This window comes from Patella vulgata, chromosome 4, assembly GCF_932274485.2.
Source record: "Patella vulgata chromosome 4, xgPatVulg1.2, whole genome shotgun sequence".
In the NCBI taxonomy this organism is placed as follows: Eukaryota; Metazoa; Mollusca; class Gastropoda; family Patellidae; genus Patella; species Patella vulgata.
Window position 1 is genome coordinate 30,025,755 of NC_065882.2, and position 25,698 is coordinate 30,051,452.

At 35.5% G+C, this 25,698-nt stretch overlaps 3 protein-coding genes across 3 annotated transcripts in view; 2 read left to right on the forward strand and 1 right to left on the reverse strand.

The window, feature by feature from the left end:
- Positions 1-25,698, forward strand: part of LOC130012428 (mucin-5AC-like) — a 539,248-nt gene that overhangs the window by 316,012 nt on the left and 197,538 nt on the right. Inside the window, exon 17 of the mRNA XM_056100369.1 lies at positions 1,957-2,057. The gene's annotated coding sequence lies outside the window, so the exon portion shown is untranslated. The remainder of the gene's footprint in view (positions 1-1,956; positions 2,058-25,698) is intronic.
- LOC126817872 (P2X purinoceptor 7-like) lies at positions 12,022-13,163 on the forward strand. Its single transcript, XM_050545046.2, has 2 exons — positions 12,022-12,356; positions 12,553-13,163. The coding sequence occupies exons 1-2, from the start codon at positions 12,096-12,098 to the stop codon at positions 12,793-12,795; spliced, it is 504 nt and encodes a 167-aa protein (XP_050401003.2). The 5' UTR covers positions 12,022-12,095; the 3' UTR covers positions 12,796-13,163.
- Positions 13,482-15,088, reverse strand: LOC126817873 (uncharacterized). The gene is made up of 3 exons (XM_050545047.2): positions 15,008-15,088; positions 14,530-14,745; positions 13,482-13,557 (listed from the first exon to the last, which is right to left on the reverse strand). Exons 2-3 carry the CDS (start codon positions 14,595-14,597, stop codon positions 13,482-13,484), a joined length of 144 nt encoding a protein of 47 aa, XP_050401004.1. The 5' UTR covers positions 14,598-14,745; positions 15,008-15,088.

A 25,698-nucleotide genomic window follows, 5' to 3' on the forward strand; every position in this document is an offset into this window, starting at 1 on the left:
ACTACGCTGTACAGTCCCGGGCCTGTAGTGACACAGACTTCACTCAAATTTGAAAATAATCAGGGAAAAAAGACGTAACAGAAATAATGCGACCAATCTTGGCAGTGGTCGTCTTCTCAATGGTGATAGTCTGCCAGTTGACGTCATGAGTTAGAACATCAAACAATTTTAACAATAAGGGCGATAATCCGGATAGAATCTCAGAAAACGCTAAAATAATAAGTGTAGTGAGCAAACAGGAGCAAAACCTGACAACGAGAACATTCTGCAGTATGAAGGGTTAAAACTCTACTCTAATAGTAAGTGCAGTTGGACCGCACTACAATAAAACAAAAATCTACAAGACAAACCTGCGGACAAGACAGAAAATAGACATTACACCAAATGAACAAATATCAAATCAAGTGAATGGATCCGGGGGCCAGCCAGCTGTAAGCGTCCACTGCGCTGTACAGTCCCGGACCTGTAGTGACACAGACTTCGTTAAAGATATGTTTGGGATGACAACTTGATGGTGGAAGATAATGATGGCAATCTGTTTTCTTGGAATATAGATTTGTCTCTAACTTATCTCTTTCTTTGACAACTTTTACATCTAAGAAATTAACGGAGTTGCTGTTTATATCCATAGTAAATTTGATCTTTGGATGTTGTTGATTTAATGTTGGAACAAAATTCTTACATTCTTCAAGTGGGAGAGATGATAAAGCTCAAATATCATCGATGAATCTGTAAAAATATCTTGTTTATTAGGTAATGGTTCACAACAATGAATTTGAATTGTCTGGTATGTTTTATAGACAGATATCTGGAGCCGCCATGGAAACTTTGTTTGCTGTGACGTATGCTAACTGGATGAAAACCTACTATGGGTTCGTCTGTCTGTCTGTCACAATAACTCACCTTCTAATTGAGCTAGAATGTTCAGACTTGGAGAGTGTTGATTAAGTCAGTGCCTTGATGGAGTTCGAAGATGAGCATTTTCTGTTTAGGGTAAGCAGAGATAAGCAATTTGATTGGTTGATGCTTTGGGACACGATAACTTTACTTCTAATTGGGTGAGAGCAATGAAACTGAGTATAGATTCATTATATCAATGCATTGACTAAGTTTGATGATGAGTGAGAGTGATCAATGCTAACCATTTTCTGATAAGGCAAAGAAGAGACCTCTATCTGATTGGTCAAGACTTTGGAACACAATTAACTAATTGCCTCTAATTGAGGTAAAATGTTATAATTGGTGTAGGTGTCTATTACGAGAATGCCTTGACGGAGTTCAAAGATGAGTATTTTCTGATTAGGTTAAGTAGAGATAAGCAATTTGATTGTTTGATGCTTTGGGACACGATAACTTTGGTTCTAATTGGGTGAGAACAATGAAACTGAGTATAGATTCATTATATCAATACATTGACTAAGTTTGATGATGAGAATTTTATGCTTAGGCTACATAGCGATAAGCAATTTGATTGGTCAAGACTTTGGATCATAACAACTCTGCTTTTAATTGAGGTATAGATGTTCATTATAGGCGAATGTCTTGACTGAGTTCAATGATTAATATTTCCTATTAATGCTGCAAAGCTAAGCAATTTCTTTGGTCGATGCTTTGGGACAAGATAACTTTGGTTCCGACTCATGGAGAGTGATGAAACTTTGTGTATAATTCACTCACTATCAGGTACTTCAAAACCTGAGTTTGATAGTGAACATTTTATGCTTAGACTAAGCATAGGTAATCAGTTTGATTATTCGATACTTTTTGAAAAAGATCAATGGTAAATTAATTAATGTGTTATCTATTTGTTGGGATTTCGGTGGGGGACATCAGCCTCACTGTTGGCTTATACTGTTTGTAAGTGTATTAGAAGGTCTACGAAACCCCCATCCATGTTTTAAGAATTTTCACATAATGTGTGAATTAGATTTATACTGTTTAAATGATATATTACAGAGATAATGAAACTAGAAAAACTAGTACACAGTCAAATGGTTCAGGTACATCAGATCATGTAGCTTCTAATGAGGCTTCTCCAACAGCATCTCCTAAAAAAGGTGAGGAATTATCACTACTGCTAGGTGTCATAGCTGCATTGCTCTCGTTGGAAGAAAGTGTTTTTTTCCCAATTGGTTACTTTTTATATGCCCACATTGATATGTGGTCGTATATTGTTGTTGCCCCCATATGTCGGTCGGTCTGTCTGTCCGGCATCCACAAGCAATTGTCAATAATTACTGCCAGAGTTATGGCCCATGATCACTTTTAGATATCTTGTGGACACTCTGGATCAGCTAAAGTTAAAGCTATTGATTTTCAACGATTTCCAATAATTACTTTTAAATTTCTTGTTGATGCTCCGATTGACTTTAAATTTATATTTATACACAGTGTTTCAGGCAGTGATGGGATTTCAAAATTTTTCTTGTCAGACATTTTACCGAAAATAAAGGGGCATAACTCTTATCGTTATTTAAGCAGACGAATTCGTACCACAATTAAAAGTCACATGTCAAAATATTCAAATCCCTTACGTAATAAAAATAGGTGAACCTCGCTATTTTTCATATTTAATTCCCGTACAGTATTCCATTCATACCACAATTAAAAACTACATGTCAACAAAATATTCAAATCCCGTACGTAATAAAAATTGGTGACCTCGCTATTTTTCACACTTAATTCCCGTACAGCATTTAAATTTATGTCAGTAAATGTCCTACAAAATTAAGCATTTTCGTAATATGTTGAATGAAAGCTTGCCGATCCTGCTTCGGCATCAAATTCACAACCATAATATTCCTTTAGAATTACGTGTCTTCGTTTATACAGCAGCAAATGAATGCAGAACTTCCGAAATGATTGACATGCTTCTTAATTCCCGCCTACAAATACGTAAGAATTTCTGCTCATATAGCTGTTGGTAGCCCCTCCCCTTTTTGTTATTTTGCTGGGTGCGTACTAGTCTCGGTCACCCAGAAACTCCTAGTCTTCAACATATTCATAGAATATTTTTCTGGATAATAAAGACTAATAGCCTACGTGACTCGCATCACACGGCTTCATAGTAAGCACTGCCTAATAATATGTTAAGCAATATTCGGGCCGCGCTCGAGATCAAGGGAAAGTGCCACTGTGGATGAAAATTTCTATATGGATTCTTAAAAGACGTAAAAGATATCGTAGACAAAATGACTGTCCATTGATTTAGGGTGTTATTTACTCTTACGATATGTGACATCTATGATTAGTTTATTATAGATGATGTCGGCTCACATCAATGCGATTAAGATGCCCGACAAATGAGAAACCACGAGGTAAACAGGTGGATTAAAATTATAATCATTCTTATTGAATTGGTGAATAGTCCGACAAAAGGAAAGCAATGACTTCTGTTTAAGATTAGATTGATCAATTGTCCGACAAAGGATTAAGTCAGTCAGTCAAGGCAGATTAAGTAGTTAAATCAAGGTAGGTTTATACTATAGAAGGTATAACACGATAAATACGTTTATCACTTAATTACCTAATAAACCTAGTGTATTATCGACTATAATCGGGTTGAGTGGTAGTTATACACTCAGTAAACTATATTAATTTTGGAATTTTGAATATTATTCACCATGTCTTGATGTCCGATTGGGCATATTCCTGGTCGGACAATTTTGGGCGTTTGGAAAAGAGATTCGGACAAGTCCGGAATATACGGGCAAAATCCCATCACTGGTTTCAGGTAATATCACGAAAAAGCCTATTGATTTTCAACGATTTCCAACAATTACTGCCAGAGTTGTGGTCCTTGATCACTTTGAAATAGCTTGTGGATACTCTAGAGCAGGGATTCCACTTCAAAATTTTCACTGCCGAATCATGATAACCCGAATCATGTTTTTTATTCATGGTAGGGTATTGTGAATTCACGTGTCTATACCACTGTGTCAGTATGGGGTACACAAAAATATATATATTTGACTTAAAAATGAAATATTAGTAAGGCTTATGATAATTATTTATTAATTAAATATTCCGTTTTCGCTACTTAAATAACGAAATAGCTGAATTGGCCGTAGAAAAACCATTTCAGTAGCTCACACGTAATTACCACATGCTCTATAGAAAACACACTGACCTGGATAATTTTAAGTTGTAATACAATAACTTTGAAATGAAGAGTATAAGAGTAACCATATATACACAACATTTTTGCTACACGTGGAATTATCAATATTGCTGCTCAATAAAACTGGATTAAGTAATTTTCCTAATTTTTTGGTAAACAAGTTAACTAATCTCTAGATTTTATTTCTACAATTCCCACAAGGCCGTCATACCCCTATAAAAAATTATAAATGCATTTTTCTCCCAACACATACGTTTTTGAGGATTTACTTAATTTCTATGCTGTTTTTATTTGATATGACAGTTGATTGGATTCGAAGAGCAGTACTTCATATCAATTGCCCTTTTTCGAAGATCATAATAACCTCGTTTACATCATGCTTGACCGTACTGATCGGTAAACGGCTATGTTGTAGAAAATTCTTATGACACGTGGACAATACGTGAATGATTAACAATGGACCGCTTCACGCCATTGATTAGATTCCCACATATCAATTAACTTTTATTGTTCTGCTTCCAGACACTCATCATTATCAACACAACATAATCTGACGACTGTATATAACATCAGTCATGAGATTATGTGGCTTCTATACGTGTGGATTATTCTGTACTGGCCGTACAATTGTATAGTTACATAGTGGAGGTTGATTGTAGCCATGGTTGAAAATTGGGTTTTGAAAAAAAAGGCTCTCTTTCCGGCATGCAAAATTACCCTTGGGTCACCTCTAGTTACGGTCATTTTCCATTGCCCTAGGTCCTGACTGGCATATACGGCCGATGTGGAACCCATGGTTATGAGACAGAGAAATCTATATATTTGCAAAGATTTCCAATTATTACTACCAGAGTTATGAGACTTGATTACTTCGAAAAATCTTGCAGATGCTCTACAGGCCAAAGTGAACATTCGATTGACTTTAGATTGATACACAGAGTTTAAGATCTTGATACAAACAAGTGTATTGATTTTTATACGCCCACATTGAAATGTGGTCGTATATTGTCGTCGCCCCCGTCCGTCTGTCGGTCGGCGTCCACAATTGCTTGTGGACGCTCTAGGGGCCAAAGTTAATATCCGATTGACTTTAAATTTATATACAGTGTTTAAGGCCATGAGATGAAGAAGCCTATTGATTTTCAGCGATTTCCGATAATTAATGCCAGAGATATGGCCCTTGATCACTTCAAAAAATCTTGTGGACGCTCTAGAGGCCAAAGTTAATATCCGATTGACTTTAAATTTATACACAGTGTTTAAGGTCATGAGGCGAAGAAGCCTATTGATTTTCAGCGATTTCCAATAATTACTGCCAGAGTAATGGCCCTTGATCACTTCAAAAAATCTTGTGGGCGCTCTAGAGGCCAAAGTTAATATCCGATTGAGTTTAAATTTATACACAGTGTTTAAGGTCATGAGACAAAGAAGCCTATTGATTGTCAGCGATTTCCGATAATTACTGCCAGAGTTATGGCCCTTGGTCACTTCAAAAAATCTTGCGGATGCTCTAGAGGAGAAAGTTAATATCCGATTGACTTTAAATTTATACACAGTGTTTAAGACCTTGAGACGAACAAGTATATTGATTTTCAATACAGTATTATAAGTTTTGTATACAAAACGTTAGCATGGGGCAGAACTTTATAAAAACCAAACAAATTCTAATGGTTTTCTGTATTAGATTTTAGTGTATTATAAATGTTTCATTACCGAAAAAAGTAAAAATATGCGACAACTCTTGTTGACTGCCCGGACGATTTAGCTGCTGTGGGCGTATGTTTCATTGCCTGGCAACCTATCTTTAATGATTTTTGATAACTTGAACAGCTAAATTTATGATACTAAATGTTTAGTATACTATTGAGTTGTGTTACTCTTAATCAGATTTTAGTGTAGTGTAAATGTTTCATTTCTGACGAAAAGAAAAAATATTCGACAACTTTTGTCGACAACTGGACGACTTTGATGCTGTGGCCTGTGGGCGTATGTTTCATTGCCTGGCAACCTATTTTTATACGCCCACATTTTCATGTGGACGCATATTGTCTTCGCCCCTGTCCGTCCGTCCACAATTGTTTGTGAATAGTCTACAGGTCACAATTTTTATCCGATTTCAATGAAACTTGAAATATAGGTTTATCACCCTAAGATCTCGGTTTCTTTCGATATTGGCATGTATCGGACTGTAACTTCATGGATTATGGCCCCTGATTGTACGAAAAATCACGTTTTTAGCTTGTGAACACTGTAGAGGTCACAATTTTTATCCGATTTAGTTTAAACTTGAAATGTATGATTATAACCCAAAGATCTCGGTTCCTTTCGATATTCGCGCATGTTGGATTGTAACTTCCTGAATTATGGCCCCTGTTTGTACAAAAAATCACGTTTTTAGCTTGTGGACCCTATAGAGGTCATCATTTTTATACGCTCACATTTTCATGTGGACGTATTATGCCGTCGCCCCTGTCCGTCCGTCTGTCCACAATTGTTTGTGGACACTCTACAGGTCACAATTTTTATCCGATTTTGACGAAACTTGAAATATAGGTTTATCTCCAAAATATCTCTGCTGCTTTCGATATTGGCATGTATCGGATCGAAACTTCATGGATTATGGCCCCTGTTTGTACGAAAAATCACGTTTTTAGCTTGTGGACACTATAGAGGTCACAATTTTTATCCGAGTTAAAAAAAAACGTACTATTATATCACCGTTACACCCTAAGGACGGCTGAGTTCGAATTTCGTGAAAATCAGCCCAAAACTGACAGATATAATGGCCGCCCCTCGTTCTGAAATAGCGTAAAAATATGATATATCAAGGTTGTTTACCCTATACACTACAAATATGGTATCGTTTAATATGGTGTTTTTAGCGTTGGTTACTATTCATACCGTTTAATTTCAAAACTTCGTTCGATAATTGATAAAAATCATTGAAGAATAACAAAAATGGTTTAATTAGTACTATGGTTTAGATAAATGGCAACGGCTTTAGTTTCTCCGAGATGCGTTTAAAAAATGGACTACCCGTGCACTTATCTATGGCGTTCATTTATTGGACGAGCCGTTGAATTTCCCGAGATGCGTTTAAAAATGGACTTTCCGTTCATTTCATAGACGAGCCGTTGAATTTCCTGAGATACGCACTGTACATTCATATAACGTCGGCCAAAAGGTATGCAACAATGAACAACTTACAATTTTTTAAAACGTATCATTAAATCTTCGTCTATAACTTAGATGTAATCCATCAATTATTGGCTGCTATAAAATCCAAACTTTAAATTATATACGTCATACGATGAGCTTTTACACATTACTTGCAGCTTCAGTTAATCTAAATCAATCATTCATAGAGAACAGTGCCGTAAATCACTCCACGGGGCGCTTAACAGTAAGTCACGTGGTCAGAAACGCGCCAAAAGATTGGGACTATATTCTTACTCTGTGTTACTCGGCAATAAATCTCCGCTGTGACAATATACATCTACTTTAAATGTCGCCCAATTCATTTCGGTGGAAGCGGATATTGAATAAAGCCATTTCACACACACATACGTTATATATACTATTCAAAAAAAGTAGGGGATATTTGATTTTTAAGTGTTATTAAAGTCACCTAATGAAACTGACGAAGAAACAAATGACAAAATGAAATGAAGTTCACATTCATCGATTTATTCCAAATGATCGTAAGACTAAGTAAGGCACAGACTGACCATTATAAGGGTAAAATGATACCCGGGGTCAAACAGCAAAGTTACCACAGCATCACAACCAAATCAGTAACGGGTAAATCCTTCTCTGTTTGCCAAACAAGCATTGATCCGACGTGGCATACTCCTAATTGTCCCAGATTGTCCCATTCCTGTTGCAACGCAGCAGCAAGTTCTTGGACATTGGCAGGACGTTGTTGACGTTGACGTAACCTCTGTCCAAGCATGTCCCAGACATGCTCGATGGGGGAGAGGTCGGGACTCAGTGCTGGCCAAGGTAATGTGGTGATGTTCTGTTGTTGGAGGTAACTTGTAACGATCCTGGCCCTGTGACATCTTGCGTTGTCATCCTGGAAGATGAAACGGCGGCCATGACGTCGTGCGAACGGCACAACATGGACTGCCAAGATGTTGTCCCGGTAGTACTGGCCTGTAACACGCCCTGCAACAACATGTAAAGCCGTTCTTCCAGCAACAGTGATGCCTCCCCACACCATAACAGAACCACCCCCAAATCGATCATGTCTGATGACGTTAACGTCTTGGAAGCGCTCGTTTCGACGACGCCACACCCTCCTACGTCTGTCCAAAAAATCAACAGTGAACCTTGACTCATCTGAAAACATCACATTGCTCCAGCGTCGATTATCCCAGTGTTGACGATCCCTACACCAACGACGTCTTGCCTGAATGTAATGATCTCTCAAACAAGGGATCACGCGAGGACATCGGGCGCGAAGGTGACCTCTATGCAGTCGATTCCGAATCGTCTGGCCACTCACTCTCACACCAGTGTCTGTTTGAAGACGAGCGCTGATCTGATTTGCTGTGATGACACGATTTCTCAAGGCCAAGGTACGGATAAATCGATCCTGGGCTTGAGTTGTCGCCCTTGGTCGACCTGAGCGTGGTCCGTCCTGTACAGATTGTGTATCACGGTATCTGGACCATAGCCTGCTTATGACAGACTGAGAAACATTCATCGTCCGCGCCACAACCGCCTGTGTTGTGCCGATCTGTAGCATGCCAAGGGCACTTAACCTTTCATTTTGGGTAAGCCGACGCATATCAAAATTTGTTTTCTGGTCACTAAAACAATTAAACTGATGTTTCCACCCTGGAATTCAATGCCACAATGACTGTAACATTCAAAGTCAGAGTCGTGCAAATCTTGGGTTGGACCCCCATGATGATCCCAAGCATCACCTGCATTCCATGCGGTAGCTATTGGTGCGTTTGGGCGTCACATGTAACTGGAAATGTTTCTTCTGTTAGGTTCTATAGTGACTTTTTTCGTAGTCATTTGCATAATTTAGTATTATGCCCCCAAAATCAAATATCCCCTACTTTTTTTGAATAGTATATATGGTACGCAATACAAAAGACACATAAGAGAAACGTAGATCATAGCGAGCATACGCGCCTGTCAAAAGTCTTGTCTTTAATTATACAAAGACCTGTGTAAAACACACGGTCGAATGATAAATCGCACAGTAAAACAGTTTTACTTCCCAAATTTTGATTTAACACATACATGTCAGATAAAGCCTGTCGGTCCTTGATTATACTCCTTTTGATGCAGTTATCGCAGCTAGCGAGAAAACACGCCAATTAAACAATACACAACATTGACATTCATTTTTTACCTGTCGGTTAATTAACACACCTCTACTGAAAACGCACTGTCGCACAGTTTTTCACCCCTAGTGTTAATTAACTCACCTCTCAAACAGTTTTTCACCCTTGTTAATTAACACACCTTATTTACAGTTTTAACGCAGTAATACCGAGTAATAGTCGGAAAATTAATTTTTTTTCGATACACGTACAAATAACAACCATGACTGAGAATTATATGGTGGCTGTGCACAGATTCACCCATTAGCAGTTCTCAGTGCAACTGGTCAGTGAATCCATCAATGTATGAACCAGTTATTAATTTAATATCTACTGGTACCTGGAATTCACACGGACAGAGCCTGGAAGTTGCGTGATTCACAAACCATGCCAAGATTATCTTTCACCGGGGGGTTGGATGGCTGAATGGTTAGCGTGCGCGCGCTGTATCATAAAGTCTGTCATTGAGTCGACTGGCGTGGTTTCGAATCCCCGGTTGTACGTGACAAGGAATAGGGTCGCCTGTCCAACCTCGTGGGTTTTCTCCGGGTCCTCCGGTTTCCTCCCACTGCTAAAGACCCCTACGCGCAAGCGAATTATTGAAATAAAATTAAACCATATGTTAGTCCCGAAATGACCTAGTTTGTGTCGAGTGGACGTTAAACCCCATATCTCTCTCTCTCTTTATCTTTCACCACGTGGCGTATTTTACTAAACCTATTATGAATTATCAGCAAGCTTGTTTTGTTTTTTACCAGATTATCAAAATCACCATTAAATGTGCTAATTACTCGGATTATGAACCACAGTTATGACTGTTGTTGTATTAACAAGTAATAATTAATGCGTTGTAATATTAGCCAAAAATAGATTGATTTATGATACCATGTGGCTGATTCATTGTTTTACCAATCGGCTAGATTAAACATCAATCGGCAAAATCCCACAAAATACAGCCGATTAAGAACACTGACCCTGACTGACATTTAAAAGAGCTAAGTCGCTAACATTTTGGACCTAGAAATGGACACAGATGGGTAGCAACGCATATAATAATGTAAGATGAATGTATATACACTGATTTGCATTCAATCGTTTCCGTTTTTACTCTGATTTCAAAAAAGTTATGTTCAGCGAAATATGCGATGAATCCCAGTCAATTGACAAACTCTAGCGTCTTGTTATTCCAGTCTACACAGGAAGTATTTCCTGCGCATGCTCTCAAGTTAAGATAATGGCGTCATGTTTAGCATTCATCGTAATACTATGAGTCCAGCATTGTTATTTCACTTGTAGACCCGTATGTTTACAAGTGCTTAAAATGTTCAATGGGATAGACGACTCCATGTATTTAAAAGTGTTTTCATAAGAATAAACTGTTGATAAAGACTCATTCGTAGAATACTCATTGATGTGGAATCATTTCGCGACGAAACTTTCACTCCGTGAGTCAGTTTGAAGATACGGATACCCATGTACTGACACTTGAGAGATGAAGATACACAGATTGTTTACTAATTGGATTGTGGATTTTAATTCATAGAAGATGTCACAGGTAGGTTGATAATTATAATACTACTCTTGTAGTTTAGCTTGTCTTACGTAAAACATATAGGCCACATATCAAAACAACAACACAGTTAATTGTTTTGTGGCTTCATTTTCATACAAGAATTGTGGCTTCATTTTCATACAAGAATTCAACTATCAAAATTGCCATTACTTTGATCTCCAAATATGGCTTCCCAATGAATCATATAAATCTTCATCATATATCGACTGGGGTTATTATATCCCCAGATACACAGAATGGCAGACCGACCTTTATGCGTACATTGTTCTAAACTTGTCAGAAAAAGTGCTCAAGCAATATCATGTGATATTTGTAGTAAATGGACCCATAGGGCATGTGGGACAGGTAAAGTGATCTATATTCCAGAGTAAACAAATTCAGAAATGTTTTATTGCAATATGCTACTATTTCATGAAATAAATTTATAGGTACACTATATGTAATGTTATATTGGCATTCTTATATTTATGTACATGATTGTTGCTTTTCAGGATTTACGGTTGCTGCGTACAAGAAAGCTGTGGAAATAGGATCCACAAGTTATATCTGTAAAGCTTGTCGACCCATAGATTCATCCGACAGTTCTGACAGGCCAATATTATCAACAACTAGTTCAAATGACTCATCAGACCATGAACCACCAGCACCAAAAAGATTGCAAGGTAAAGGTAAAGGCAAAGGCACAACTGGTAAAAAGACACACAAACCCGTGGAGACAACATTAGAAAGGGTAACAAGGTTACATAAAGAGAGACATGAAAGTCTAAAAGTGATACTTAATTTAAAAATGCAATACATAGATTGTTTATTTCTCAAAAGTGAGGGAATACACCATCAAGTAAAGAATAATGTTTACATATAAATAAATTTGTATGGTGTTTACTATAATATATTGCATGTCATAAAATAACTATTTACAGGATATAATCTCGGATGATAAGGCAATTAGTGACATGTTATAAACTAACTATTTACAGGATATGTTTTGAAAGATCTCAAACGATAAGGCACGTATTGGCACATCATAAAATAACTAATTATAAAAATTATCTTTCAGGATATGATTTCTAATATCACAGGTGATAAAGCAAAAGAATTATTGTTGGCAGCAGAGAAAATGCCTGGTCTGGTGTTCGACATTGCAGAAAGTGCAACCAAATCAACAACGCAAGCTACAGATCCAGACAATACTGATCCAGGACCATCTACATGTATCGAATCGGCTGATTGGTGCACATGCAGCCATTGCAGAGAGATGCCTACGGATGAGGAAAAGCTCTGCTGTAATATGGCTCCAGAATTTTGTATTTCTCTACGGCCAGTAAGTTTATATTTACAAATATAATTTAGTCCAAAGTCATTTCAGTAATATTCAAATACATTCAAGTAATATACATTAGACAGATTTAAAAGTGGATATTATTTATAATTGTATACAAATACATGTATAGTAAAAATCCAGTCATTTTCAGCAATATTCAACGACATATAAAAACTTACATTATTTTTAATTACAGGAATTGGAACAGTTTTGTTTGGAACCTGGTGTTTTGGTGATTGCTAACAATATTAGAAATGATATTTTTGTGAGAGATGCCGACGACAATCTCAATAAACAGTACAGACATGCGGCATACAGACAATTCATTTACTGGAGGTTCGGTCGACTTGGTGAAGGGAACCGACGAGTTATTCCGGGTTGTGTAGTGTGGAGAATAAGAGAGCATTACCCATCTCCATTTGGACAATGTTGGTTTTAAAGCGGGGAGACTTGTATAATTGTTGATATGACAGTGTGTGATTTACAATATTTGACAATAATGACTGTTGACTTGTGATAATTTTCTGTGTTATTGATAAGTTCACTAAAAGAATAAGTTAGAAAACAAAAATCCAATGATTACTTGAACAGTTAGAATTAAAATCATGATTTTTGTTTTCTAACTAATTCTTCCAGTAATGGTGCCTGCACCTTTGCTGAGGATTTACTGTCTTGGATCTGTATCTGATAATTTTTTAGAAGACTGTAACGGTGTTTTTGAATGTAAATGAAGGTGAACAATAGATTTAATTAATTCTGGGATGTATGTGTATTCTTTTGAGGACATCAGAGGTACTGCCGTCCATGAACCGGATCTTTTTGAATATTTTTTTCTATGTCTGCTAATAAAATAATGATTATAATAAATCTTATGAAATATGGTTCATTGTCCTATTTTTCTGTGCCAACCAACCTAACTAACAAAAGGTGTCCATACAAAATGTAGTGTGCTACACGGACACTGTTCTTTGACAAGGGGGGGAAATGATGAATTATCTTCTTACGCACCAGCCCATCTTATATCGCTTTGGTTCTTCATAGCATGCAAAAATAAATATTCATAGCGTTATATTTTGGTCCAATTATAGTTACAAATAATGTCAAGTTACTTACCGAATATTACCATTAGCATCCTTCTCTATTTTTATGACTGTTAAAGTCAATAGCTGCAAGAAGGCAATGGGCATTGTATGCAGGTGGACTGAAAAACGAGCAACAATATAATTTCACATTTTTACCTACCTCAATACCAAAATGTATAAACATATTGATTAATTGCAAACCTATCTTTATGTAAATCATTGATCAATCAAACTTATCCAAAGCAGAAAATGATCAGAATTGAACGTAAATCAGCATTTTGATTACTGTCAATCGTGTTCCAAAAGCATCCACCAATCAAACTGAATTTTTGGTCTAAGCCGGAATTGCTTGTCATCAAATACCAACAGTTTGAACTTTCTTCTACCAAATGAATTAGAAGCTTAGTTATTGTGTCCCAAAACGGGTGATTGACAGACGGACAACCCATTTTAATAGTTTTTGACTTTCTTAATTCATGTATTAGTATTACCTGTAAAAGTGCCTTTTGCTTGCATAGGCCTACATTAATTTAAAACTGTGAAACATTTCTATATCACCAGTATGCCTAAAAAAGAAAAGGAATAAATACTGTCTTATTGAAATGATTATACTAATGCATGTACTTTATGAGAAATGAAATGGTGTTTAACGTCTTACTGTTTCGCTCCGACTAGGCTAATGCAGACAGGCATACGTCACACTGTGTGCTATGAGGGAAATTTTGCATGGGTAGCCACACTATGGCCCACTCTTATATCGAATTCCATCTGTCAAGAGATCTTTTACGTGCATGCCAATGTACACACGGGACCTTGGTTTTTCGTTCCATCTGAACGACTAGACAGTATTTCATGTCAGGTCCTCCACCACTGACAAGGGCAAACCACACTGGATAATCCTGATGAACTTTATCGGCCAATGTGCTTGTGCATGTTTTTTTATTAGCAGTGGGAGTACTGAGAAATCCCACGAGGTTGCGAAGAGACCTTTCTCCTTGTTACATCAAAACCAAACCACTTGATATAATGACAGACCCTATAATCTAAAGCACCACTCAGCATATACCTAGAATATAAAATATAAAACTTACCTAAAGTTCACGAAATAAGGCAAAGTCTTCAAAAATCGTGAATTTAAAACAATTTTTTCTAATGCCATGTGTTGCTTTGATCCTGGTTTCAACCATTTATCTTTGTTGTATTCGGGCGAAAGTGGCTCATGGAGACATTTTGTTTCGATTAAGCCATCACCACTTATCCATTGATGTCTATTGACCACATGATGAAGCACCCCCCCTCCAATACGCCTAAAAAAATGTAAAAATTAATAACCCCTTTAATATAACTGATGAATTCTTATTCAATATAAGACCATATTTAAACTTAAAAAATTTGTAATGGGAATAAAAGATTTTATTGGATCATTAAATAAAACCCATTACAATGATACTAAACCATATTCAAAAATAAAAGTTTAGTACTCGAGAATAAAAGTGCTTTTTTTTTTTTTTTATCATCAAACAAAACACATATTGATAAAATAACAACATTTAATCATACTGCAATTACCTTCATTTTATCCACATTTCCTTCACAATTCTTTGCACAGTACCAAAAGTGGTTTACCACATCTTTTCCCCAGCATACTAAATATTTATTTTCTGCTTTAATACTAGCCTTAAAAAGACAAACATAAATTTGGTTATCTGTTATCTGTGGAATAAGGTATAATTAATATTTCAGAAAATGTATTACCAATGCCATATACATATTTGCTATTTAAATTCTAAATCAATTGAGAAATCGAAATTTGTCACTAGCAGCATAAATTCCAATATTGTAATACAACATTCTTTTGTACATAGATGTATTATTGAAATTTGTCAACAAAACCATCATAATCACCTTGCTTATTTGCTTTGTGATGCCTTTAGCACCATGCCAGATGTCATTAATGTTTTATTTCTGGTTTTTCTTTTGCTGAAAAAAAAAGCATTATTCATAAACCAGGCTGCAGGAATGATATGAAATAAATACAATAATTGTTATTACCCGTGTTTACAATTATCACATCAGTAGCTACTCAATACATGTTAGATATTATAATTTGGATACCAACTAAATACCTTTAGGGAAGTAATATCTTTAGAACGAATTTCATTTCATAAAAAGCTGGAAGTTGTCTTGAAAGGTTCATGATTGAATAGTCTCATGCTGAGAATACTTACTATTCATAACAAGAATCAATGCATCAATACCTAATAATGTGTAAATTATTTAATGTTCTGATAAAGTAAACTTACACATATAACTTTTTATTTGTATATGGGCATCCGTAACAATTTCTTTTATTGTCTGCCCATCTGCCAATAGTTCCTCAACAGCTCTCTTAAACCCGACTAATTCCATTTTCACTGATTTACCTTCAGCTTCTCTTTTATCAATAGTATTTACATGCACTAACAGGCCAGTACTCTCTTCAATCATATTGTAATTCAAATATTGAGCACAGTGTCCAGGACTATCATTCTGTCCATCACCTAGAAGAAAACAAACTGATAAAACTAAAAATGTAAAAATTTATTAAGAATATATAGAAAATCAAGCTTATCTTATATTTTACTTGTATAATATATAAGTTTTGTAGTTTAGGAGTGACTTCCCAAACTTCTCACTTTAAAATGCTATTGCATTTCAAATGATTTTGAATTTATCCTTATATTACATGTATAATATATGTCTTTGTAGCTTAGGGGGGACTCATGGAAGATTAATTTTTTTGCGAACTAAATAAGTTGCCTAATTAAATAAAGTTTTTATTATTACATCATAAACACCTCCCAAGGAGAACTAAATCTTGTCCTCGCAAACTGTCTAAAGTTGACTGGACCATTTTCTCCCAAAATGTGTTTATTGCAGGAATGCAGTAATGTGCCTGTATTCTGTAGAAGGTTGATGCCGAAACACAGCTCAAATTCAGGAATTTAAAAAGGGAAGACACTTTAGCATGATTATTCCCAGAAAGGAGGATAGATGTTGCAAGAAGGAAATCACCAGCCCGTACCTTCTTTATCAATGGTTGTGAACACCACCTTGCAATTTTGTGACCCTTCACACATTCCTGTGAAAATAAAAAATAGCAAATGTAATCAGTACTGTTTACAGATACATTATATAAGTTTAGATAAAGAGCTTGCTGTTCTTGCAATAATAGTTCAATAATAGATAATGAAAAATTAATATATTACTTTATTCTAAGCGAAGTTATGATATGAATGGCTACTTCCACCAGGTTTCAGACAGCAATAGCAATTAAATTTGTATTACTTCTAAATATAATCCAAATGAGACATTGAATAATAAGAAAAGAAAGATGTGCATAACTCTGGTTTCTGGCCTTTTATTGCCAGTCTTTGTGAGTGACGTCATGCATTTTCAGATTGTTTGCCTTGGTTGGGAATATTTGCTTTTAACAGATATGGCGGGCATTGTCTACTCCACTCAATATCTAAGGCATCAGACTATCTAGAGAGTTGATTATGGGCTTGTCATGTGAATAAATATATAACTAATAATTTAAAAAATGAAGCCAGAAAAATACAAGGCAAAAAGCAAACTTCACTCTTGCATAATGCTTTTCTAAGTATAATATCCATATCAAAATGTTTCAAAATAAAATGCCAACAGCAAATTATATACATTTTAGTTGCCATATCTACAACATAGTACACTATGGCATTATTTCTCTTTTAATATACATACCCAGTTTATTAGGGTTGAGGTTCCTATATGTTGAATTCTATTATTAATTACTGATGCACAGTTGCCACATTTTTCTGGTATTTTCAATTTTGAAAGTCCTAATAACTGGTTGTCAAAAGATATTGAGAGATTGTCTTTAAGAATATTGTCTGGAAATGTTGCTGAAGCTTGTGTACTGGTAGCCTCTTCTTCTTCATCATAGTCTTCTTCAAGATGATCATCCATTTCAAAATCATTGTCATCATCCCCAACAACATCCAAATCCACATAGTCGATGTTAACATTTCTATAACGAGAGAAAAATGGGGTTTAACGTCCACTTGACACAAACTCAGTCAATAATTCGCTTACATGTATGGATGTTAAGCAGTGGGAGAAAACCGGACAAAAACAATGAGGGTGGGTGGGCAGACGACCTTACAATGTCACACACAAACTAGGGAAACCACACCACTTGACTCAATGACAGATCTTGTGATCTAAAGTGCATGCATTAGACATTTTGACGCCTTTCTATAAAACACAATGTATCTAAATAAATACAAAGGTATACACAATAAGTAAGCTTTATCTGGCAAACAATAGCATGTATGTCCCTGTACTAATTTTCTATACACATGCAAGTAAAACTGAAACCTTACTCATAATGGAGCTTTACAGTATCTGGTACATAATCACTGTCCTTGTCATCATCGTCATATGTTAGACCAGCCTGTTCAAAATCGATGTCTTCTATCAAACATCTACTGCCATCATTTGTACCAACAGTTATATTCATCTGAATCCTATAAAGATTACACATGAACAATAAATTACTGAACAAATAAAATGAGATATTATAAATATCTGTTAACTTTCTTTTGCATTGTTGAAAAAAATTACTTTCAGAGCTTCTTAATTTAAACATATATATAAATTTAAAAGTAAACATATATACATTAACAGCAATTCCAAATTTCAGGAAAGTAAGCAGAAACAATCTTAGTACATTTAAAATTGAAGAAATAATGTACGCTTCTGTAATAAAATATCATATGTTACTTACTCGTCCATGGTTATATCATGTTGACTAACATTCAAATCAACCGGCCTTTTACTGGTACTAGGAGTAGGAAGTGGTTCAATATCACTGGGGCCTATACATGTATTTGAATCAGAACTAAAAATTAAAACATGTATGTGTAATAAAATACAACAATGTACATATTTGTTTGATTCATATGTCTATGAAATGAATGATAATCCCAAACTATAAACAAAAAATTACAAAAGCTTACCCATGAATAGATGAAACTTCTGACAGATGCACCTCTTCTTCATTTTTGACAGCTGGTGTACTGGTACTGGCTGAAACATGTTTTTCGGGAGTCTTCATTCCAGAAGCTATAACATTTCTGCTAGATGTTGTCGTTGACAATTTCCATCTAAAATTCGAAATTTTTTAGTTTTATCATAAAGTAATATATGCCACTTTGATTCTAAAACAGTCTTAGTAAAATTAAAAACTTTAATCTAATTCATACATAATGTATTATCAAAGTTAATGAACCCTACATGTACCTCCAGATATAAACCCAGACAATACATACTACACACCACACACAATGACTAGAGATAAGACGATTTTAATTTCCTCAATATTTAGCTGAAGATTGAATGTCTAAGATTTTGTTTTCTTCCATAGATTTTGCCTTTATTCACTGCAGGTTCGAAACTAAACTGTACTACTGGTCAACCAGTCAACTCTTACAATGTAACTCATCGGAAAATTATATGAAATATAACTTTTAAAGATTGAACAATTATCAACATCGTAAATATAGGCTTATATATATATGGCTATGTTTTTCAGACAACCAAATGAATGTTTTGTATACCATAAGAAACACATAGAAAGCTACGGTTCATTTTACTGTCACTCTAACGTGTTTAAAAAATAGGTTTTATTCATAATCTTCAAAATAGCTCTGTTTATTAAAAAAGTTCATTTATGCCAATACAGTGAGTGTAGTCAATTCCAAATAATAATAATAATACTCTACTGAGAATCAAAATCATTCATAATTCATCATTTTTCATTTTCATTATGAGCGTATTTCTGCTTACGATGGAAATAGTGAGACATATTTTATCAGTCACTGAAGATCTTTCACACCATTATCAATTATAACAAGTCAAGTGAGTGGCAGATCATGAATTAATTTCGAGAGTTCATCAAACCAAACAAATATATTTTCTTACCGCTCATAATGATCCAATAGCAATGTGGCAGCCTGTTCATCATCTACGACATTCATCTCAAGTTTGAGTAAATTCCAACGATCAATTTCTGATTGAATGTTGATCAGTGATCCTTTTTTTTATCTTACTGTATTGCTTATCATATTCCCTTTTTCTTCTTTTCGCCGGGGTGCTCAGTGATCTTCTTTGTCGTTTCTTCGTTTGATCATCGGCCATCTTTACTACAAAGTTGTGTACAGTCCGCGTCCAGGATATGAACAAACGCAGGATATGAACAGTGCATTATTACAAATGGTGCTAAGACGCACTATGGTACACGATTCGTTACCAATGTTAAAATATTTATTTTATTTTAAATATCAGATATCAGAAGCTCATCTTTTCCAGGTAAGTTCACACCATCAATGTTGATTTAAATTGACCAATAATTCGCGTTTTCGATGTCGAAGATTTTGGAGGATATTGAGTTACGGACTTAGCTCCTTTAACAATTCTCTGAGATTTCTTTTTTTTTCAAGAAAAATCCTTATAGATTCACAGCATAAGCTCTTGCCCGAATTAGATTCAGAGATTCGCACGAATTTCTAGCCCTGGGCAAGAAGGAGCGAAGGGATACTGATGCATACATATGCTGTGTAATGTGCTTTGAGGAAATTTTACCATTACAGTGGTACAATGACCTACTTTTATTATTTTGAATACCAACTGTTTAGGGTTCTTTTATGCGCCACACCATTGGATCTCCTGGTTAGTGAGTGGCAGGATGCAGAATATTTTGTTTGGTTGAGTGGGGGATCCCCACGTCACCCCAAGCAACAAAAAATTAAAATTTACATGTTTTGCAGAAACACAATAAATAGTGAATTTCATACAGTGTTTGGAGTAGGGGGTGGGCCTAGGGATCGTAGGCTACTGCCTAAGTGGCGGGCACAGAAGATTTTGTTAGGGGTAGGGTATTTCACTTCATCCAAAGCAACAAAAAACTCAAATTTACATGTTTTGTTGAAACACAATAATTTTTGAATTTATACTGTTATTGGTGTGGGGCTATAGGGACCCCACATATGGATCCCCCACTGGTCATAAGTAGAAATAACATGTAGGCCTAAGACAGATCTCACGAGTTTACAAAATTGGATTACAATTTTTATCAGCCAAAGCACCAGGATACATATTTTATCATAGTTCTATACATTTACAAGAGATAAATTGTGACTAAGTTTCGTTTATATTTTACTCTTCGGACTGATTCATCTCATGTTGCGTGGTTCTATTTATCTTAAAATGTTTCCATATATATAAAAAAAAAAGATGTCATTGTGTCTGCATGCCATGTGTAGTAAATAATAAACCACATGTTATCGTTTGTTTACATGTAAACGATTGGCTATAAAGACACATAACCAGTACCTATGTCCATATATACCATCTACGATTAAGGAATGGAACTGACTTTATAAAATCATGTCCCTCTATCAGTATATTTAAAAGTAAATTGAAACAATTTGACACACAAGCGCCATCATACTTTAGTTCAGGAAAAAGAAAAAATCAGATTTTACATTGTCGACTTCGCCTTTCCTGTAGTGATTTAAATGGTCATAAGTTCTTTAGGCACATCTCAGACAGCCCTGTATGTGCTTGCGGTCATGATTTTGAAGATACCGAACATTACCTTTTAACCTGTCCTCTACATTGCGATGCACGTAAACATTCAATTTTTACCTTACCCAAAAACGTGATTTCAATACAGACATTATTAAAAGGCACTGACGATATTATTTCAAGTATTATCTTTGAACAAGTCCATAGATTTCTAGACATCTCCGGAAGGTTTAAATACAAATTTATCCAGTAGCTAAATATATGAATATGGCAAACCTGAAATTGTAAATATGTACATAGCCCCCCCCCCCCTTTTTTTGTTCATTTTATTCTTATACTATTTAGATTGATTTATCATAACATGGTTATATAGTTTTTTTGTATATATTTTCTGTCATATAGGAAAGAGGTAATATAGGCCTAGCCTGTTCCTCAATCCTTTTCTGTGAATAAAATATTGTTTATAAAAAAAAAACCTATGTCCAGATATAGTTTGAAGAGTAACCTTCTGCAGTAAAATAATCCTCCAACTGTGAGCGCTAAATAAAAATACTGCGGGGTTAGAACTTTTAAAGAACTATCAATATTTTTATTCAGAATACATATCTCTATTACTCAAAGCAAAGATCTTTTACATTTCCTGATCCTGAAGCAAAATGTTTTTTTCTGCCAACATTATTTGGTGTCAGCTACTGGCCTATCACAATTTTTATCCGATTATGATGGTTGAGTTCGAATTTCATGAAAATTGGACAGCAACTGCCAGACAAAATGGCCACTCCCTGAACACAAATAAGGTAAAAGTATGTAATATCAAGGTTGTGGACCATCTATAGGTCACGATTTTTAACCAATTTTGATGAAACTTAAAACGTGTTAATATTCTGAAGATCTCGGTTCCTTTCGATATTTGCACATAGCGGACCGTAACTTCCTGGATTATGGCCCCTGACTGTATGAAATTTTAGCTTGTTGACCCTCTAGAGGCAGTGCCGGACTGGTGGCCCGTCGGCCCACCTGTCAGGTCATTAACCAAGGCCCACACAAGTACGCGTGGTGCGGAAACGTCTGGGGGGGGGGGTGTTCTCCCCCCAGGAAAATTTTGAAAATTGACAACCGCAAAACCCATTTTCCAAGCATTTCAGACCAAAGCAGAAGAAGGCAAATTTTTGATTTCCTGATACAAGATAACAGAATGACCTAAGAGCACTATCATTATATGAATTTGAAAATTCTCTTGAGTGTCAAAAACAAAAAACCTTTTAATCCCCGTGATGAAAATAATGCAAATTATAATATACATACAGTACACGTATTTGACAGTTATGTTCACGCACATCACAGACTATAGCGAGAATCTTCGAACTCACAGAAGTAAACGAATATCATCATAAGCTCCTGAACCTCACGAGCTTATGATATTTGTTTATTTCTGTGATGATAACTCATAATTAATTGTTCTCTAAAGAAGGGTGGGCCCAGTCCGGCACTGAAGAGGTCACAATTTTTATCCGATATTACAAATTGTTTAAATATATCATCATTACACCCTGATGATGATTGTGTTCAAATTTCATAAAAAAATCGGACTGTAACTGCCCATCAAAATGGTCACTCCTTGAACAGATTGTGTAAAAGTATGTAATAATACCAAAGTTGTGGACCTGCTAGAGGTCACAATTTTTGTCCGATTTTGATGAAACTTAAAATATATGTTTTCTCAAAGATCTCAGTTCCTTTGGATATTTGCAAATATCACAGCTTAAATTCCTGGATTATGACCCCTGATTGTACGCAAAATCACATTTATAGCTCGTGGACACAATTTTTATACACCCGACAAAATGGCCGCTCCTTGTACGCAAATTGTAATACGAAGTTTTTGACCCTCTAGAGGTCACAATGTTTGTCCGATTTTGATGAAACTTAAAATGTATCTTTATATCCCAAAGATCTCAATCCCTTTCGATATTTGTGCATTTAAGCACATAACTTCTTGGATTATGGCCCCTGATTGTAGCGAAAATTACGTTTTTTCTTTTTTTTTTTTTATACTCCCACATTGAAATGTGGTCTTATGTTGTCGTCATTCTCGTCTGTCGGTCCGGCGTCCACAATTGCTTGTGGACGGTCTAGAGGCTAAATTTAATATCCGATTGACTTTAAATTTATACACAGTATTTAAGGTCTTGAGATGAAGAAAACAATTGATATTCAGCGATTTCCGACAATTACTGCCAGAGTTAATCACTTTGAAAAATCTTGTGGACGCTCTAGAGGCCAAAGTTAATATCCGATTGATCTTAGATTTGTACACAGTGTTTAAGGTAATTAGACAAAGAATCCTATTGATTTTCAGCGATTTCCGATAATTACTGCCAGAGTTATTGCCCTTGACCACTTCAAAAAATCTTGTGGACTCGCTAGAGGCCAAAGTTAATATCCGATTGACCTTAAATTTATACACAGTGTTTAAGATCATGAGACAAAGAATCCTGTTGATTTGCAGCGATTTCCGATAATTACTGCCAGAGTTATGGCCCTTGATCACTTCAAAAAATCTTATCTCCCTAGAGGCCAAAGTTAATATCCGATTGACTTTAAATTTATACACAATGTTTAAGATCATGAGACGAAGAAGCCTAGTTATTATCAGCTATTTCCGATAATTACTGCCAGCCAGAGTTATGGCCATTGATCACTTTAAAAAATCTTGTGGACGCTCTAGAGGCCAAAGTTAATATCCGATTGATCTTAGATTTGTACACAGTGTTTAAGGTAATTAGACAGAGAATCCTATTGATTTTCAGCGATTTCCGATAATTACTGCCAGAGTTATTGCCCTTGACCACTTCAAAAAATCTTGTGGACTCGCTAGAGGCCAAAGTTAATATCCGATTGACCTTAAATTTATACACAGTGTTTAAGATCATGAGACAAAGAATCCTGTTGATTTGCAGTGATTTCCGATAATTACTGCCAGAGTTATGGCCCTTGATCACTTCAAAAAATCTTATCTCCCTAGAGGCCAAAGTTAATATCCGATTGACTTTAAATTTATACACAATGTTTAAGATCATGAGACGAAGAAGCCTAGTGATTATCAGCTATTTCCGATAATTACTGCCAGCCAGAGTTATGGCCATTGATCACTTTAAAAAATCTTGTGGACGCTCTAGAGGCCAAAGTTAATATCCGATTGACTTTAAATTTATACACAGTGTTTAAGGTCATGGGACGAAGAAGCCTATTGATTTTCAGCGATTTCCGATAATTACTGCCAGAGTTAAGGCCCTTGATCACTTTGAAAAATCTTGTGGACGCTCTAGAGGCCAAAGTTAATATCCGATTGACTTTAAATTTATACACAGTGTTTAAGGTCATGCGACGAAGAAGCCTATTGATTTTCAACAATTTCCGATAATTACTGTCAGAGTTGTGGCCCTTGATCACTTCAAAAAATCTTGTGGACACTCTAAGAGGCCAAAGTTAATATCAGATTGACTTTAAATTTATACACAATGTTTAAGGTCATGAGATGAAGAAGCCTATTGTTTTTCACCGATTTCCGATAATTACTGCCAGAGTTATGGCCCTTGATCACTTTTTGACACTCTAAAGGCTAAAGTTATCATCCGATTGACTTCAGATTGATACACAAAGTTTAACATTTTGAAACGAACAAGTATATTGATTTTCAATGAATTTTTATGACTTGGACAGCTAAGGCCAGACATTTTTAATTTCATGGTTTACAGATTTTTTGGCAGCACTTTAGGTTGGGTAGGTCAAAATAAAAATAAATTAAAACATTAGATTTTTTTTTCAGCACAGGGTTATCATATTGGTTGGGTAGGTCGGTTAAAAAAAACAAAAAAAACCCCACAAAATATTAGAAGTTTACTTTAACAGGTTTATTGTTAACAAAACAAAATAAGAGTCTGACAATATATTATGTATCACTGTTAACCAGTATAAGGTGTCACAAACTAGCCATTTTAATTGACTTAATAAGTAATTTAAATCTTTAATATTAGAGGCATTAAGTGTTGACAGATTATAAAAATAGTTTCTACTGTAGCCACAACAATTAATGAAAGATTTTAATGTCCTGAGTCTCTGTGAAAAACAGAGTTCTTCGAGAAGCTTTAGAAATTCAAAAACATAAGCCAAAATTAAACAGACTTGGGACATTATCTTCCAAATCTTTGGGTGGATTTACTACTACTAGACAATCAGTGAACACTAATAATTTTAATCAGTGAATGGTTTTCTTTCTTTTTAAGTGTTAATTGTTATTAATTAAGTGTAGATTGTGGTTTAGGGTTTCCAATCATTGTTTATTTAGTTATTCTATTATAGGCCTATATTGTACCGTATATTTTGTTATAAATCATTTAGCTTGACAACGATACCTGTATGTGTATCGAAACGTAGCTTGTTAATAAATTCAGAAGTAGTATATCCATATAAGTGCGTATCGTGTCCGATGAATTTATTTTCACAAATTATCTTTGATTAATTCCTGTTTCTTGCCCCACGTGGAGGCACAGATAGTTAGATGTAGGGTACCGGAATCTGCCGAGGATGCCGAGTGGCCATTTTAAATGACAGTTCTTGTGAAATAGCGTCATTTCTCGCGAAATAACGCT